The following is a 15279-nucleotide window of genomic DNA, read 5'->3' as shown; positions in this document are numbered from 1 at the left end:
AGAAATGTGGGAAACTGATCCAAAATGGATAATATTCAAGCAACCATTTAACAATTATGTATGGAACAGAGACAAATAAAAACATAAGTGTGTTTTTTCCTGCAAAGCTCCTCTCTGTACACAGTCAAAAGCTAAGAGTGTTAGAGGTAAATAAAGTGAATTCCAGCAATGACTATTCATATGGAAGTAGAATAAAAAGCTGAAAACAGAGCAGAAGACTCAGTAAGTTTGCGGGTGTATGTTTGACAGAGAGCAATGGGAAATGTTGCTGTGCCAAGTTGTCTGTTGACAAGGTGGCCAGCAATCCTAACAGATCATAACATTACAGAGGCAGACTGTACGGCTGAAATCAAAAGCTGTCCTGTTCCCAAAAGCTCCACTGCCCCCAAATTCACACTGCTAAATGTACTCTTCCAAAGTTAGACACCTGGATCGTTAATCAAACATTTTCCTCGCTCAGTGTCACATCTGCTTAATCACTGGTGCATAATTAGAATGGTGCTGGTTTAATGACTCTGCAGAGATGTCTTGTATTAATAAAAAATACAGCACAGATCCAACATAGGCAGTGGCAATGCAAGTTCCCTTGTTCTTCCTTATCAAAGGGTTTTAGTCATGGAAGAGTCACCTTTCGATGGGAGTTATTAGTCTGCTTTCAATCTGCGTTCCCTCTCCTGTTTGCCTCACTGCTCAAGGAGCCTGCAGAAGTGGCAGGTTTTTCTTAGTAATGTTGATAATTGTCCATTGAAAATTGAACTGCCATGATAAACTCATTGCGCAGAGGCAAGGGGCTAGTAATGACTCTTTGTCACTACTGATTGGGCTGTAGTTGAACCAGCAGCTCAGAAGAGATTTTCTTTTTTCCTCATTACTAATCCCCTGAAGCAGTCTTCCACTGTGTACAGATCACTGGCTCTTCTTTTGCATCTTAGAGACTGCCATTTTTGTGCAAAGTACATTTCTTTTATCCTTCTTTGTGTTGCTTATTGTCTAAAAGCCAAAGATAGCCCTACTGAAGAGCCACTAAACTCACCAGGAATGTGTATCAGCAAAAAAGCAGACTACAGTTTTTTTAAGAACATATATGTTACATATATAAAAGATTTTAAAAACCCCACACACTTTTAAAAATACCTTTAAAAATAGCCATGCACCTGGAAAGAAGAAAGGCTACTGTTTTGTCATTCTGATGCCCATTTCTCTTCCATAGGGAAATATCTATCCAAAGTTCCTGAGTTAAAAGTATTTTTTTTTCAGTTTCATTAGGTTTTATTCAGACAGGAGAAGAAATTACTGCACTTCAGTTGTCCTTTTCAAATGGATTCCTTTTCTATAATCAATCTATTAGTAAAACAATCTGGCCTTTATATAATTAAACTATTAGGAAAGCAATATTATGGATAACAAATCCTTTGATACAAGTGAAAAGAGTAGCTTGTAAAGCACAAAGAATATCTATTAGCATCTCTGGAGATAGTAATTTAAAGACATTTTCTAATACATATTTGTCCTCTGAGTGTATTCGTGTAGTGCATCCTGTTTAAGCTGTCTAGTAAACAGTTAATATTCTGAGCCAGTGGCATATAAATGTTAGCAGCTGGAGGCTGGGCAAGTCTATTAAATGGAGCCAAAAAAAGCCCTAGACATTAATCACGGTGTGGCATCCTGATGTTTGGGATGCTGCCTCGATACGTGATTACAATATGTTCTCTATCATCTATCTGAGGTGCCTATCACCATGATCGTAAGTGACATGCCTACCAGTTTTTCAGCATTTAGCAATACTTTATTACACATTATAGTTCCAAAATAAGTAAAATTATGACACATTTATCTAAGTAATTTCAGTGTTTAACAAGCATTTTGTTTATACCTTTTGCCATCAGCTATTACATAAAGTCACTAAAAGCAGGTTACTGGTTCACACACAACCCAGCCACAAGGTCTGGCTAAGCTGGAGAGGAGCGCATGGAGGACCACATGGTTTCTTTTGCTCAGGGGAGGTTGTCCATCTGGTCCCTTATCATGCTTCTAGCTCAGCCTCTCTAGTCTGTTTTACAATCCTTAAACGCAAACCAAAATGAAAAAAGCAAACACAGAGATGAGAGAAAACGTGTAGGGACTGTGTGTTCTGTTGCGGTACTTTCCAAATGTGTTGAATCCTTTGAAGGAAACCTTTAGAAATTTTGCCTTCCTTTCTCCCTCTTAAAAAAAGCTGCAATAATTATGAAAGTGGTAAGACTGTTACTTGTTAGCCCTCAGTTCCATTGCTTTTGTGGTGGGCATATGCAAAATTATTCAGAGGCCACGCGTACACCCTAACAAACCCTCAGTCCAGGATCCTGGGTCAGAAATGAATCTAGCGTGACTCCTTAAGCCTTTCAAGTGTAGATGATGTGAGGTATTTTGAATCATCAAATAAGAGACTATTGATGTGTTTGCAATGTCTGACGATACAAGTATAATTGTTTTCAGTTTGGAAACTCTAGAATAGGGTCTTGCATTTACAACAGCTTCCCCCCAGCTGTATGCTTTGGACTCTTCTTAAACCTAGCAATTCCTGACTTGCTCTCCCCCTTGAGTTTGGTGCCTTTCCACAGCTCTTTTCAAGCTCAAGGGGAAACTGCATCCTGGTGCACAGCAAAAAGATATTACCAAGTTGCAAACCTGTTTCCGGGGGCTTGCCGGGAGTATACCCTAGACTATGTTGTATTGTCGTATTACTGTGGACCGTCTTTTACACAAGGATGGAGAGAGAAGGATTACCTCTTGCTGCCTGCTAATTAGGGGATGGTGTCAGAAGGGTGAGCAGAGCAGGAGTAGTCTTGGCTCATGAATCATGATTAGGCTGTGGCAGCCCAGCTGTGAAAACTCTGTGGAGGCCTTACAGCCAAAAGCAGAGAATAAGAGTTTTAGTCTGAGCAGAGCTTTTGGCAGGGACTGTTTTGTACTGTTTTACAAAGTGTTGTTCATAAACAGCCCTTCTTGTTGTTAGTTCTCTTCTTTTTGATGTTTTTTTTTGTTTTGTGTTCCCTACCACCACACCCCCTTCCTCTTTAGATGGGAAACTCAGTGCAGCATCTTAATGCAATTATAGTTCCTTTGTTGATTAACGTAGATTTAATTGCAAGAGTAGTTTACATACTTACATTTTAAGAGCCTTGCATAAGAGATTAATGAAAGTGAATAATGGTAAATACATTAAACAACATTATATAACCACATAAATATTAGTAATTGTTGCAACACTGGACATTTTAATGACCCACACATGTTGTAACTAGGTGGTTATGAACATTGTAGCGTTATCTCTGCTCTCCCATGCTCCTCTAAATGTTAAATAACCTCCTCAGCAAAACCCTTTCAGTAGAGGGGGTTTTATGAGTTAGGGTTTATTGTTGCAGTGCACCACTGTGCCTAGAGATGGGAAAGCCTGACAGATGGAAGGGTTTGCAGTCACTGTGGTTTGGTGGTGGCCATTGTTTTTTGTCCAAGTGAAGGAGGTTTCAACACACAAAATGCAGGGGACAGTACTCCAGACTGTCAAGTTAGGGTAGTCTGTGTGGGATCTCTCTAAATAGTACTCCTGATAAGATCATTCCTTGATATAGAAAATAGTTCAAGGGTTAACTATACCAAAGATGGGGAATGGGAGGCAGAAAATTTTGTGATTTACTGGTTAGAGATTATTTTCTACTAGGGATGTGAGGCTCCTGTGAGCTGCACAGGTCTGTTCATGCCTTTTTTGTATCCTACAATCACCTCCTCATGTGTGTGAAAGTTTCTTGGGACTACATGAGGAGTTTCAGGTGGGTTTGGGGAATTTGGTTTGTGTTTTTGAGAACCACCCATCCAGGATGGCCATTGTCCATAGGGTAGAGATCAGCTTAGATTGTGTTTTAAGGCACATCGACCTTTTACACTGGATAGGAAACATGAGTGTTAGCAGTTACAACACATAGCATTGCAGTGTTTTTGGATCTGGATTAAATGCTTGGGTGACACAAGAAATAGTGCATTAATAAATGTAACCTTGGAAACCCAAGTTTTTCAACATTCTAATTATCGTGAATTTTCCTAATTACAACCTGACTCTCTTCTCAGAGGTCTCCTGTTTTTACTGCTATGAGGCTTGCTCTTCTGCAAGGCTCCACTCTCAGCTGCTCTCTCATCTAACCTCCCTGTGATCCGTCTTCTCCTTTCAGTCGCAGTAGTGGTAATGGAAGGAAAATGCCATTGTTCCCTTGATTGCTGGTACCACCCGAGGAAACTGCTACATGCCAAATGCCGTGTCATTTTGCAGCTAGTGTATTTCTGTCCCATCTGATTCCTCTTATGCTTTGCCATTTGGTCAATGCCTGTCTGATAAGTTGAGCTGAATACCTATGAATGCTAATGAACTCCCATACATCAATGTTCAGTTATACCATTAAGTTAAAATTCTGATACAGATGTAGGTATGTGATACAGAGAGATGTATAATTTCCTAAGTATTAGTATTGCCACCAAGCTTTAAAGTAACAGTCTAGAGGTCTTCAAATATTTTATCCTGGATGCATAACAAAAAATTTTAAAGCCTAAATGTGTGTTAAGTGAGCATTAATCAGTAACTGGAGAAGGGTAAATAATAGGATTGTGGAAGATGTAAGTTTCTGGGAAAAATAGAAGTACAAGAAACTGAACAGAAGGAGGGATAAAACTAAAGGAAAAAACCTAAATGACAACAAATAAGTAAACTCTACAGAAGTGAAAATTTTCTCTAATTGGTTTTCACTATGGTATATTATTTCACTTAAAACTATCCAGCTGAAACTATGAAAAAAAGACTACTATAAAGTGTTTGACAGTTGATAAGGATATATTCTTACAGCTCTGGGCTAGACTATATTATAGGTAACTTCCATCTGTCTCATCTATAGCATATTTTTGAAAGACTATGAATAAGGCACTGATTTACATGTTATAGTAGTTAAAATCCACAAAAATAGTAAACCCAACATTTTATAGTAGGTGAAAGAATAGAGCAAAGATGAAAGGAGTAGCCAGTACCTCAATAACTCAGAACCAGGCTTTAAGAAAACAGAAGAAATAAAAGGGAGCTGGTACCGAGGGGCCTTTGCTGAGGATGCAGAACCTAAACCCAGCTTAAAACTTCTCTTAAACACAATCATAACAGGCATTTCTGTTAACGGCAAAACACACATAAAATGCAAAATGAAAAAAAATTTCATCAATGCAAAATATTGACATTGGAAATCAAACTTGAGAATATATTGTTCATCGGAATTTTGTTTTCCATTTTAATCATCCATATGGAAAGGTGGAAGAAAAGCCAGTTGTGTGTGTGGTGGGGTTGTCCCTTATATTTATTTGTTGTAGAATTGCTTTTTCTTTTGCTTTCACTCTTACTCTCTCAAGCTGTTCTCATCTTTTCTTTCCAAGCAAAACCATGTTGAGCAAGACATATTTGGAATGTGGATGAGAAAAGGAAGCTGGAAAGCTGAAGGGCAAAAGACTGTTTAAATGCGCTGTGTCCTTTTGCCTCCATTTGGCTTTTACCCTTGCAATCTATGGTGTCAGTGAGACTAGCAGTCAGTGCTTGTCCATGGGATTGCCACATCGTGCATCACTGTCAGGAGAAGAATTAAAACTCTTTATCACATGAGGCATTTCAAAGAAACCTAGAAATGCAATGTTTAATACGGTTAGACCTAAATATAGAGTCAGTGGGGGTTTTGGTTGGGTGAGGAACCAAGATCAGGTACAGGATCATTCTTTCATGTCTGAAAAAGTGAAATGATGTCAAATTCAGCAATATAGGAAAAACAGATGACAGATTTGTGAATTAAGAAGGGAAGACATTATACAGGTGTTTAAAAGAATTTTTTTTAGCTCAGAATTATGCAACAGTGTGAAATGTAACTAATTTAGGGATTCCAGCAATTTATCTAGTCAAAGTGTTTTCTAGTTGCATACAGCTGATGGTTTTTGTAGGGATTTTAAGTCTTGATGTGGCTAGGTAGAACTGACAAATATTAGGGACAGAAATAAATTACCTTCCCTTTTTCCTTCTCTTCTGCCTTTCCTCTGTTGTGGTTTGGAAAGGCGATAAGGGTAGATATGGAGCACACCATGTTGAATTATCCCCGTCTCCTAACGAGCTGATGCTGTGCAGTGATGCAGAGGGAAACTAGCCCTGCTTCTGCATCCAGGGACCGTGCCTAATTAGCCAGCTATATTTCTCCCTGTTTCAGAGCTTATTTGTCCAGAGCTACATTTCTTAGAGATCAAGCACAGCTAAACCATAGAGGCATAGTCATAAGGGGCAGCATTTAGGTCTGTCTTCCTGAACAAAGGCTCAACAGCTCCTGACAAAGCAAGAAGCTTGAAAAGTTGCGGATATGCATACATGATAGCAGAATCCTCCAGATTTTTGATAACAAGACACCCGAGGTTTTTTAATTCCCAATGTTTCCAATACGATTTTTTTCCAATACTTTCTTTAAAACTCAAAAATATGTTCTCCTGAGAAGAGAACAAACCCTTGGGGTCAGAGTCTTCACAAACTTCTTTTTAATGAATAAATATATCTAATCCCTGTAGTGAATGCCCCAACAGACAATCTCCCAAGGCCTTGAGTGGCATATGTCTCACCTCCTACAGCAGCGGCTGAAACTTTCTTTTAAGCCCATCACCAGCTGATCTTATCTCCTCAGTCATGGAGTCAGGCATCTGTTGGTTGATGAAATACCTTAGACATATTTATGGGGAAAACCCAAAATCTGTCTTTTGTTTTAGTGAACTCACAGATCGTGAGCTTACTTGCCATGTTAGGCAGGAGAAATGAGTCAGGTAATTTTTTTTTTTCTTGTTGTTAATCTAGAAGAGCTTCTTCTGTGCATACAAGTAGACAGTTTCTGAATTTATCACCAAAATTGTGCTTGTGTTTACCAAAAAAAACCCCCAAAACAGACCTCTAAGGATATTTGAATCACTTCAGGTGACTTTTAAGTCACTTAAATCTCTCTGAAATTCTATTAGTATTAAACATGTATTTCCTTAAAGGCTTGATTGTAAATCTAACTTTAAAAAATAGGCTAATTATGTTTTTATGGTAATTTAAAGAAATCAGCATTGCTGTCAGGTTTGGCAATGAACACATGATTTCTGCTGGTCTAATTTTTATTTTCTCGTTTCTTAAGTGAAACATTAAAAAGTATGAAACAGCTTTATGTACCTTTTAACAAGAATAATGCCATTATACCGCCAAAAAGAAAACTATTTTGCCAAAACCATTACCTGCAATCAAAAGATGATAGCTTATTGTCATGTACACCATGTGTCAAAGGCATTTCTGGAGGCAAACAGAATTTTGCAGGTGAGTGCAAGCTGAATGAACAAGGTCATCTTCAGCAGGATTCAAATGATTTTAAATCCCAAATCCACAAGATTCTATACGGGGATATAGAATATGCGAGTACCTCTTGCTGGTGTTGCCTCGAACTGCCAGTAGTTTGCAGCTAAGCTAATCAGGTGTTTGCATTAAGTGCATCATTACTTTTGTGGTGGCATAATCAGTGGCTGAAGATTCTTACTAGATGCGTGAAATGGTAAGTACCGCATTCCCTGAGAATGAATTAGGAAAGCTGCCTGGGATATATTTTGCTGAAGACTGAGGTAGCGGGGCAATAATTAATAAACTGCTAGAAAGCAGAGAAATTTCACATTAAAAATGTTTTCAGTGATGTTGATGTGCCAAGAAAAAGGAATGTTATTCATAGGTTAACGTTAACATAGTCTGTGCTTAAAGATGGTTAACTCATAAAAGCTGGTTTAAGCACAGTTGAAATCTGTTCTGAATGCTTTGTAGATACAAAAGGATGCTTTCAGGTTTTTTTTTCTCTTCTTTCCTCAAGACTACGGATTTATCTTCTAGCTTTTGATACTGTCATGCTCTTGCATCAAACTAAGACACAGTTTATCTTCAAAACTAATTTTTTCCCTTTGATTTCTTTGGATAGCTTGATTCTAATTATATTACCTAGGAACTTGAGTTTAATCTGTATATCAAAACATAGCATCTTCTCAGTTTATTGGAAGATTAGCTTTTGCCTTTTTTTTTTTTTTTTTTTTTTTAATAACTCTGTAGCTACTCTGAATGTATTAGTTTGTGACTTCTGGTTTGTATACTTTAAACCCCTGTTGAATTCATTAGTTTAGCAGTGGGATTAGGCTAAACAGAACAGGATGCTTAAGAAGTAAAGGGAAAGCCTTCCTTTGAATAGTGGATAGATCTTGTTCTGCCTATCTATTCATTTATTTTCTTTCATCTTGTACCTTTGTGGTTCTGTTATTTTTTCTATCCTACTTTTTTCTGTCCTTATCTGCATTTTTCACTTATTCTCCCTTTTCCTTTCATTCTGCAAATAGATGTCTTGAGATTGATTTAAAATTATTTCCTTCAGTGCCCTTTAAAGCACATTCTTATCTTCCTCATACATTAGATGCATTAAATGCTTTCTGACATCAACATTACCCCTTGATTAAATTACAGCCCTGAATTCAATTGGGTGTCATGTAGTCTTGGATAGATATAAAGCAATATTAGTTTTATAATGCTTCCTTATGTTTCACTTTGCTCTCCACTAAGCATTTTCTTTCGTACAAGAAAGAGTTTTTCTGTAGTGCAAGTTGTCTTGCAAAATGTTTATGTATGTGGCATTAAAAGAAAAACAAGAGAGACATAGCACACACCTATTCTTTTTCTTGTATGTTATCTTTAAGCCTAACCTAGTGGTGAATCTCCCTTATAATCATTCCTGAAGTACACACTAACCAAAGTGTCTTCTTTCATCCTCTGTAAATGAATTGGTTATAGTTGTTATCCTTGAGCTTAGTGCTTGCAATCATGATAAAAAACTCATCAACTTCTTAATTGGTATTTAGTGTCGAAGCCAGATTCATCTGTTGCTATTGTACTGATACCAGCAAATTAGACTAAGAATTACATGAGTACTTCTTTTGTGAAGATTACATAGGTGTTCTAAACCAGACCTGTCTTATGAGTGGGAAGTTCTTAAATTAACTGTAAGAAAATTTGGAAAAAATGATCCTTCTTATTGCAAACTCACTTTTATTGTTGCTTCATTTTAGGTAACATTCAAAGCATCAAGATACTCAGTTTCACCAGACTTAAGATTTGTTCTTCTTGCATATGATGTTAAACAGGTAAGCCAACTATTCATAATCAAAGAGCCTCTAAATTAAAATTCTGAAACCCTTGTTCTTTTGTATATTTCATCTGTGATTTCACATAATATAATATGATTCATGTACTTGATTTCTCTTCCCAAAACCTTCTGATGAAATGATGGTGAAGTAGGTATTTAAGTGTGTTGCCACGGCTCCTGTGAAATGTCATGCCGGTTTATGTAGTAGAGGTTTTGTAACCCTTAAACTGTTTTGTGACTAGCTGATTATGTGAAAGCCTATCTTTTGATAGTCCTTCCTGTTTTAAACAGCTGTACATGTCATTTATGAACTATACTAAAAAAAAAAAATGTAGGCTGATTCATGTCATGGAATTTTTATTGTTGGCTTCAGTAGTCTGAAACCTGATAGTCTGAAAGTCTCTTGGACTACATAATGCAATGTATTCTTTGTTTCTCATAATATTTAGAGATTTTGAAGGCTATTATGTTGTCAGGAAGAGTTTAAATCAATAACAGCATATAGAGTTTTCTAAAATAAATGTTTGAACACAAACAAAAATGAAAATGTTTTTATGAATTTCCTCTGTGCATATTGGTGTATCAAAAGTGCTATTAAAATATGAAGTGTTATTACAGAATAGCTCTGGATTGATAGACTCAGTGGTTATTCAAGCAAGTTTTGGTTGTTTTGGGTTTGGGGGTTTTTTTGTTTGTTTGTTTGTTTTGGGGTGTTTTTTTGTTATTATGGAACAGTAAAATTTACAAATACCTGTTAATACCTGTGACCTTAATATCAGAAGTCAATGTTCAGAAATGAGAAAAGATTACTATTGTTTATTACACTATACTACAGTATAGTAGTTTGCTTATTGTTTTGTGTTGGTAACTGGTAATACAATAGCTGTGTGTTGTGGATTGAAATTCTTGGAACAATAAAATGTTCATTTCCAGGTCAGTATAAAAACCTTTCCGGCCTTCTGGTAACATTGCTGTATCGATCTGTATACCTGCAGCTTTAATAATTATATTCGCAAACTGGAAAAAGTGCTGAAAGCTGATCTGAAATATTCGAAAGGTGTTGATGTAAAATGATTCATTTACTTGGGACTAGATCCAAATAGGTTTTCTTCTACTGATTCTAGTGGATTCTGGATCAAGCTCTTTTTACAATATGTGTTGACCAGTAAACCAGGAAAGTGCTGCTGTTGTTCAGTTCAGTGTTTTTGTTGTAGAGGGTTCCAGTTTTATTCCCGTCTGAAAAATATTTGCTCCTTGCTGTTTCCCTTCTTGATTGCTTGTTTTTGTGTGAAAGAGTTTAATAATCCCTTATACTGACTTAATTTCCTCATTTGATGTATTGAAATTTTCATTTTGGATGGGTTGGTTTGTTTGGGATTTTCTTAGTAGTTGCACATATAGCTGATATAAAAATACAGGAAAACGTGAAAATATCTATCACACTTTATTACATCTAAATGTAGTAACATCAGGGATGAATCCCTGCCCCACAGTAAAGATGGTCCATTGACATGCAAATTGCTCTCAATGCATACTGAATATATCACTTTGCAGGAGAACTCTTTCCATATTTCATTCTTGGTTTTGTTGCAAAAAGAAACTTTTCCTTCCTTTCACAGTCCAGTTGCTGGTAGTTACTTAGAGGGATGAGGTTTGCAGCATTTACATTTTGCATCTAGCCATTTCCTTTGCTCAAGTATATTGACAAGAAGTAATTAAAATGAGAAATGAACAGAGTTTGGCAAGCAGTTTGTGGTGGTAGTCCTGGATGGCTTTGGATGAGGCTTGTGATGCTTACTCTTGAGTGCTCCAGCTGGGCTCATGGCTTTCAAACCAGAAACATACTGCGATTGTTGCGTCCTCTAGAAGTAGCGGTGATGGTGCTAAAATTTGTTAATAGCTGGATGTTGTCAGCCAGATCCTCAGTTGATATAAATAATAATAATGCCACTGAAGTCTGTTACCTCTTGAGAGGAATCTGTTCCTTAGGATGGAAGGGAAGATCACCAACAACAGTGTAAGCCAGTTCTTTCAGAAGTTACAAAAAAAATGTTATTGTGAATATGTGGTAAAAAGCCTTTTTTCATCCAAATTTTCTGATTCTTGGGATATTTGTTAGGCTGGTGAGGCACTTCTGCTTTCTCAAAATCTGTTGGGGAAAAGGTATGCAATGCCTTGGAAAGCCTGTTTATTTCTGCATAACTAATGCTTCCTAATAACATGAAGGGTTAAGTTAGTGTTCATTCTTCTTGGGCCTTCTCTTCTCTCTTTTTTTTTTTTTTTTTTTCCTCTCAGTCAGAGCCAGACTTATTGGGTCTGGATGAGAGGAAATCCACCGGTCTAACATCCAGGGGAAGGAGTAAGGTAACTATAAGTTATAAAATTTATTACCTATAAAATTAAAATTAATATTAAACAGCATAACTTAATTGGAGTTTTTCAAATTAGTTTCAGTAGAATCAGGCCAGATTCTTTCTTCATATCTCATTTGAGTGTAACTTTTAATAAAACTGAGGATTTGCTTATTGTCATGTGTTACAACACATGCTTGAATCTTTAATAATACTCAGTACAAGGAACTGCAAATAACTCGTTGTAAGCATTTAGGTGATCTCACCATCTGCTGTAAATTGCCACAGACCCCTGGACGTTACTACCTATGTTTGCCCCTTAATTTTCCTTCTTTGTTAAGATTTAGGTGTATAATTGCACTGTAATGTATTTGATGGGATTTCTGCTTTTGTGGGCTGTCAAGGCTTTGGGTTTTTAAAATTGTAATGGTTGTTTACATACATTAATCTGTGTTCTTTGTAACATACAGTAATACAGCTGGAACAGATTTATTAATCAACAGTTTTATAAATAAGCTAGTGTGTTTCAGCTGAACAGATTGGAGAAAAATAGAGACAAATGTTTCTTCAAGACATTTTGTCATGAAATTGTAATTAGAAACAAGGTTATTTTGATGTTTGGATTAAAAATAAATGTTGAGTTAAATTAAATAGTCGAATATTTATTTTACTGTTGTCAGCATTTTCTTTAATCTATTTTATGCTTGGAATGGCAAACTTTAATTAAATTTGCAGTTGTTTCAGCACAATTAAGAATGTCCTCTATGCATAACGGGACATAAATCTGCATGAAAATAAGCCATCTTTGAATACAAAAGTAATAATTGAATGAATCATTTAAATCATGCTTAATAGAAGGAACAAAACCATTTCATGTGGCATAGCAGCTGTTTTGGTGTAGCTCTATAAACTTCATATGGAAAAAAATTCCTTTGCTAAGGAATTCAAAGTGTTGTAAATTGATTTCAGGACATCAAATTCCCTCCATCTATATCATAGCAGGTCACAGAACGTAAGCCAGTATTACTGGCATAAGCACTGTGGCTGTGTGGCTTTTTCTTTTTTAACAGAAGGCTATGGCAATTTTAGAGTTACTTTCTGTGCGTTCTTTGCTGCAGAACTCCATAGTTCTCCACACTTCTGAAATGCTTTCATCAATTCTCCAAGTTTTTTGACTTTGCCCAAACTTGCATGGATCGACTGTGTGTAGTTCAGACTTTCTTTCTGTCACTCACCGTAATTTGGTCGGCATCACTGAAAAAGTCTCGTTTTGCAAGGCAACAGATCAGTAAGTAGGAACTGATTTGAGAAATGAACACATACATTCTTGCTGAATGTCCTGCCATCCTGATTCTTCTAGGACAATGTGAACACAGCAGCAGGGAAACCATTGTACATATTGTATGCAGAGAGAGGACAGTTTTGCAGTGCTGTATCTTTTTGATTTTGATTTTCCTTTGAAGATTGTCAAGGTATGAGCAAAGAATGTGATGCTCTGAGAGGCAGAGCATCTAAGCCAGTTGAGATTTCCAGAGGAAAGGTTATTTCACTATTGCTTTTAATAAGGACTGTGTTAAAATCACATTTAAAATTTTTCTCAGTCTGCTGGTGGTGTTATGCACAACTACCAAAACCTGATACATAGTTTTGATTAGAAAATGGAAATCAGACACTCTGTTCTTGCATTAATGGTAAAGAATGGGGCAGTAAATTTGCAATTGCAGTGCAGTGAGCACTGAGGTCCTAAGAAATTCTTTTACCATTGGGGAACTTCGGTGTCCCTCAACAGAAGGTTATACTTTGTGAGTTGTCCTTAGAGCCCACGTGAAATGAAAATAAGCTTCATTCTGGATATTAGTGGGTTTTTTGCTCAGACATCATAGGCATGTTCTTGCTAGAATATAATATGCCACAGAAGAGCAAATGAAGAAGTAAATGAGATCAGTTCCTCTTTTTCTTTGTCCCCTTTTTTCCTCACTTGGTTTAATAATCACTTCCTTGTGATTTTGTTTTATTTCTTACAAACTGTCCTTTTCTTCTCTTCTCCCTGCTTTCAAATCCCTTTTGAATACCAACTTTCAGGAATTTTTCCTACTTCATTATTTTTTTACTACTACTAATGCATCACCTTCTGCTTTCAATGCAAGATGAATTATGTGTGAGTTTTTCTAGCTATTGGTACAGAAATGTGCTTAAAAAACAGATTAAAGTTCAGCTCCAGTTTAGAAGCAGAAGCATTTATACACTCTAAAAAAAGGAAATGTTCTCCTGAATTAGAGCTTCAAACTGTAATCTTTTTTAGCTAGAGAATTTTAATAAAACAATGTATTTAGCTTAAAGCACCATGAAAATAGCTTTTAATAATTCTTATGGTAACATCAGGATGAAGAATAATCCAATCCTCTTCAGAAAGGTAGGAGAAAAATAGTTTTAGATACAAACATCACTCATTCGGTAGGAATGAAAAATATTTCAAAAGTGTTTCTGAATATTTTTATTTCAATGTATTGAAGTAAAGACGAGAGTCCAACACAGTGTCTGAAGCAAAGAAACCCAAAGAAAAAGAAGTTACTTATCTGCTTTGTGCTGATGCCTCTCATCACTTTGCTGCTATAGTATCTATTTTTAGAGGATAACGATAGGGAGTACTGACCACAGTCTGCAGCAAATGGAGCGCGAATGGCAACAAGTGACACGCTCATCAAGGTTTTAGAGATTGCCTCTGATACTGGCTTACTCAAGTGCACTGAAAAGATCTTCAGGAGTTTGCAGATTAGAAGAATCCATGAGGGGAAAAATGGAATGAAGTCTTAAATTATGATTATCTGTTCTGCATTAGGAGATTATCTTTCTACTAATTAGGTGGAAACTAAGTGTTCAATTGTCAGTAATCTTCTTGGTCAGTGAAATTAATTATTGGATTCTTTTCTGCAAAAATTAAAGGATAAAGAAATTACCTTGAATTATGTCTTATTTTTAATCAAGACACTGCTTGGTGTTAATGTGCGCAGGTGTTTTCAACAAGATAGTTTATACAGTGCTTATGAAAATCCAACTTTGAAGAGCATTATCTGGAGCACCAGCTAATGGTTGGAAACATACGCAACAAAGATGAAATTAAATCTGTCTCCTAACACATGGAAACAATATTTTCTCAACAAGATTATTCCATACAAAAGAATAACAAAAGACTTCTTAAACCAGCAGTGATCTGGACAACAATATTTTATGTAGCGCTGTCGATGAAGTAAAGATCTGATATAAAATTCATACTATCCACTTTTTCCTCCAGAAATGCATGCTTCTTTAGATAAACCTGTTTTTCATGTGCGTTTTCTTAGGTCCTCGGGATGGTCTTTCGTCTTTCACTTGTTCATTTTGAGATGAGTCCAGAAGCAAATCATGCATGTGCATACTCCTGAACTTACGAGATCATAAATAAAACTCTGATCCAGACATGACTTTCCCATTCATCTTTATCTCTTGTCAAGAACATGAAAAATCAAATTTTTATCAGCTTTAGGGCAGTGAGAAAAAAATAAGAAAGGAATTTTAAGTGAGATCCACCCCCAAAATTTGAAGTTATTTCTTGCAAATATTTTGGTTTATATTTTATTCCTCTCTTAGATATGACAAGATTAGGTGTTTAGAAGGTCAGATATTGAGCAATTCATGGAAGTGGGCTGCTCAAATTTTCC

General features: G+C 36.4%; 1 protein-coding gene across 1 annotated transcript in view; it reads left to right on the top strand.

Moving 5' to 3' along the window:
* The window catches only part of DPP10 (dipeptidyl peptidase like 10), a 565102-nt gene that overhangs the window by 405619 nt on the left and 144204 nt on the right, over positions 1-15279 (top strand). Inside the window, exon 5 of the mRNA XM_075511483.1 lies at positions 9154-9228. Within this exon, the coding sequence (XP_075367598.1) occupies positions 9154-9228 (75 nt within the window). The remainder of the gene's footprint in view (positions 1-9153; positions 9229-15279) is intronic.

Source organism: Mycteria americana, chromosome 9, assembly GCF_035582795.1.
Source record: "Mycteria americana isolate JAX WOST 10 ecotype Jacksonville Zoo and Gardens chromosome 9, USCA_MyAme_1.0, whole genome shotgun sequence".
NCBI classification, from domain to species: domain Eukaryota; kingdom Metazoa; phylum Chordata; class Aves; order Ciconiiformes; family Ciconiidae; genus Mycteria; species Mycteria americana.
The sequence above is the reverse complement of the archived record's forward strand: the minus strand, read 5'-3'. Positions and strand labels throughout refer to the sequence as shown.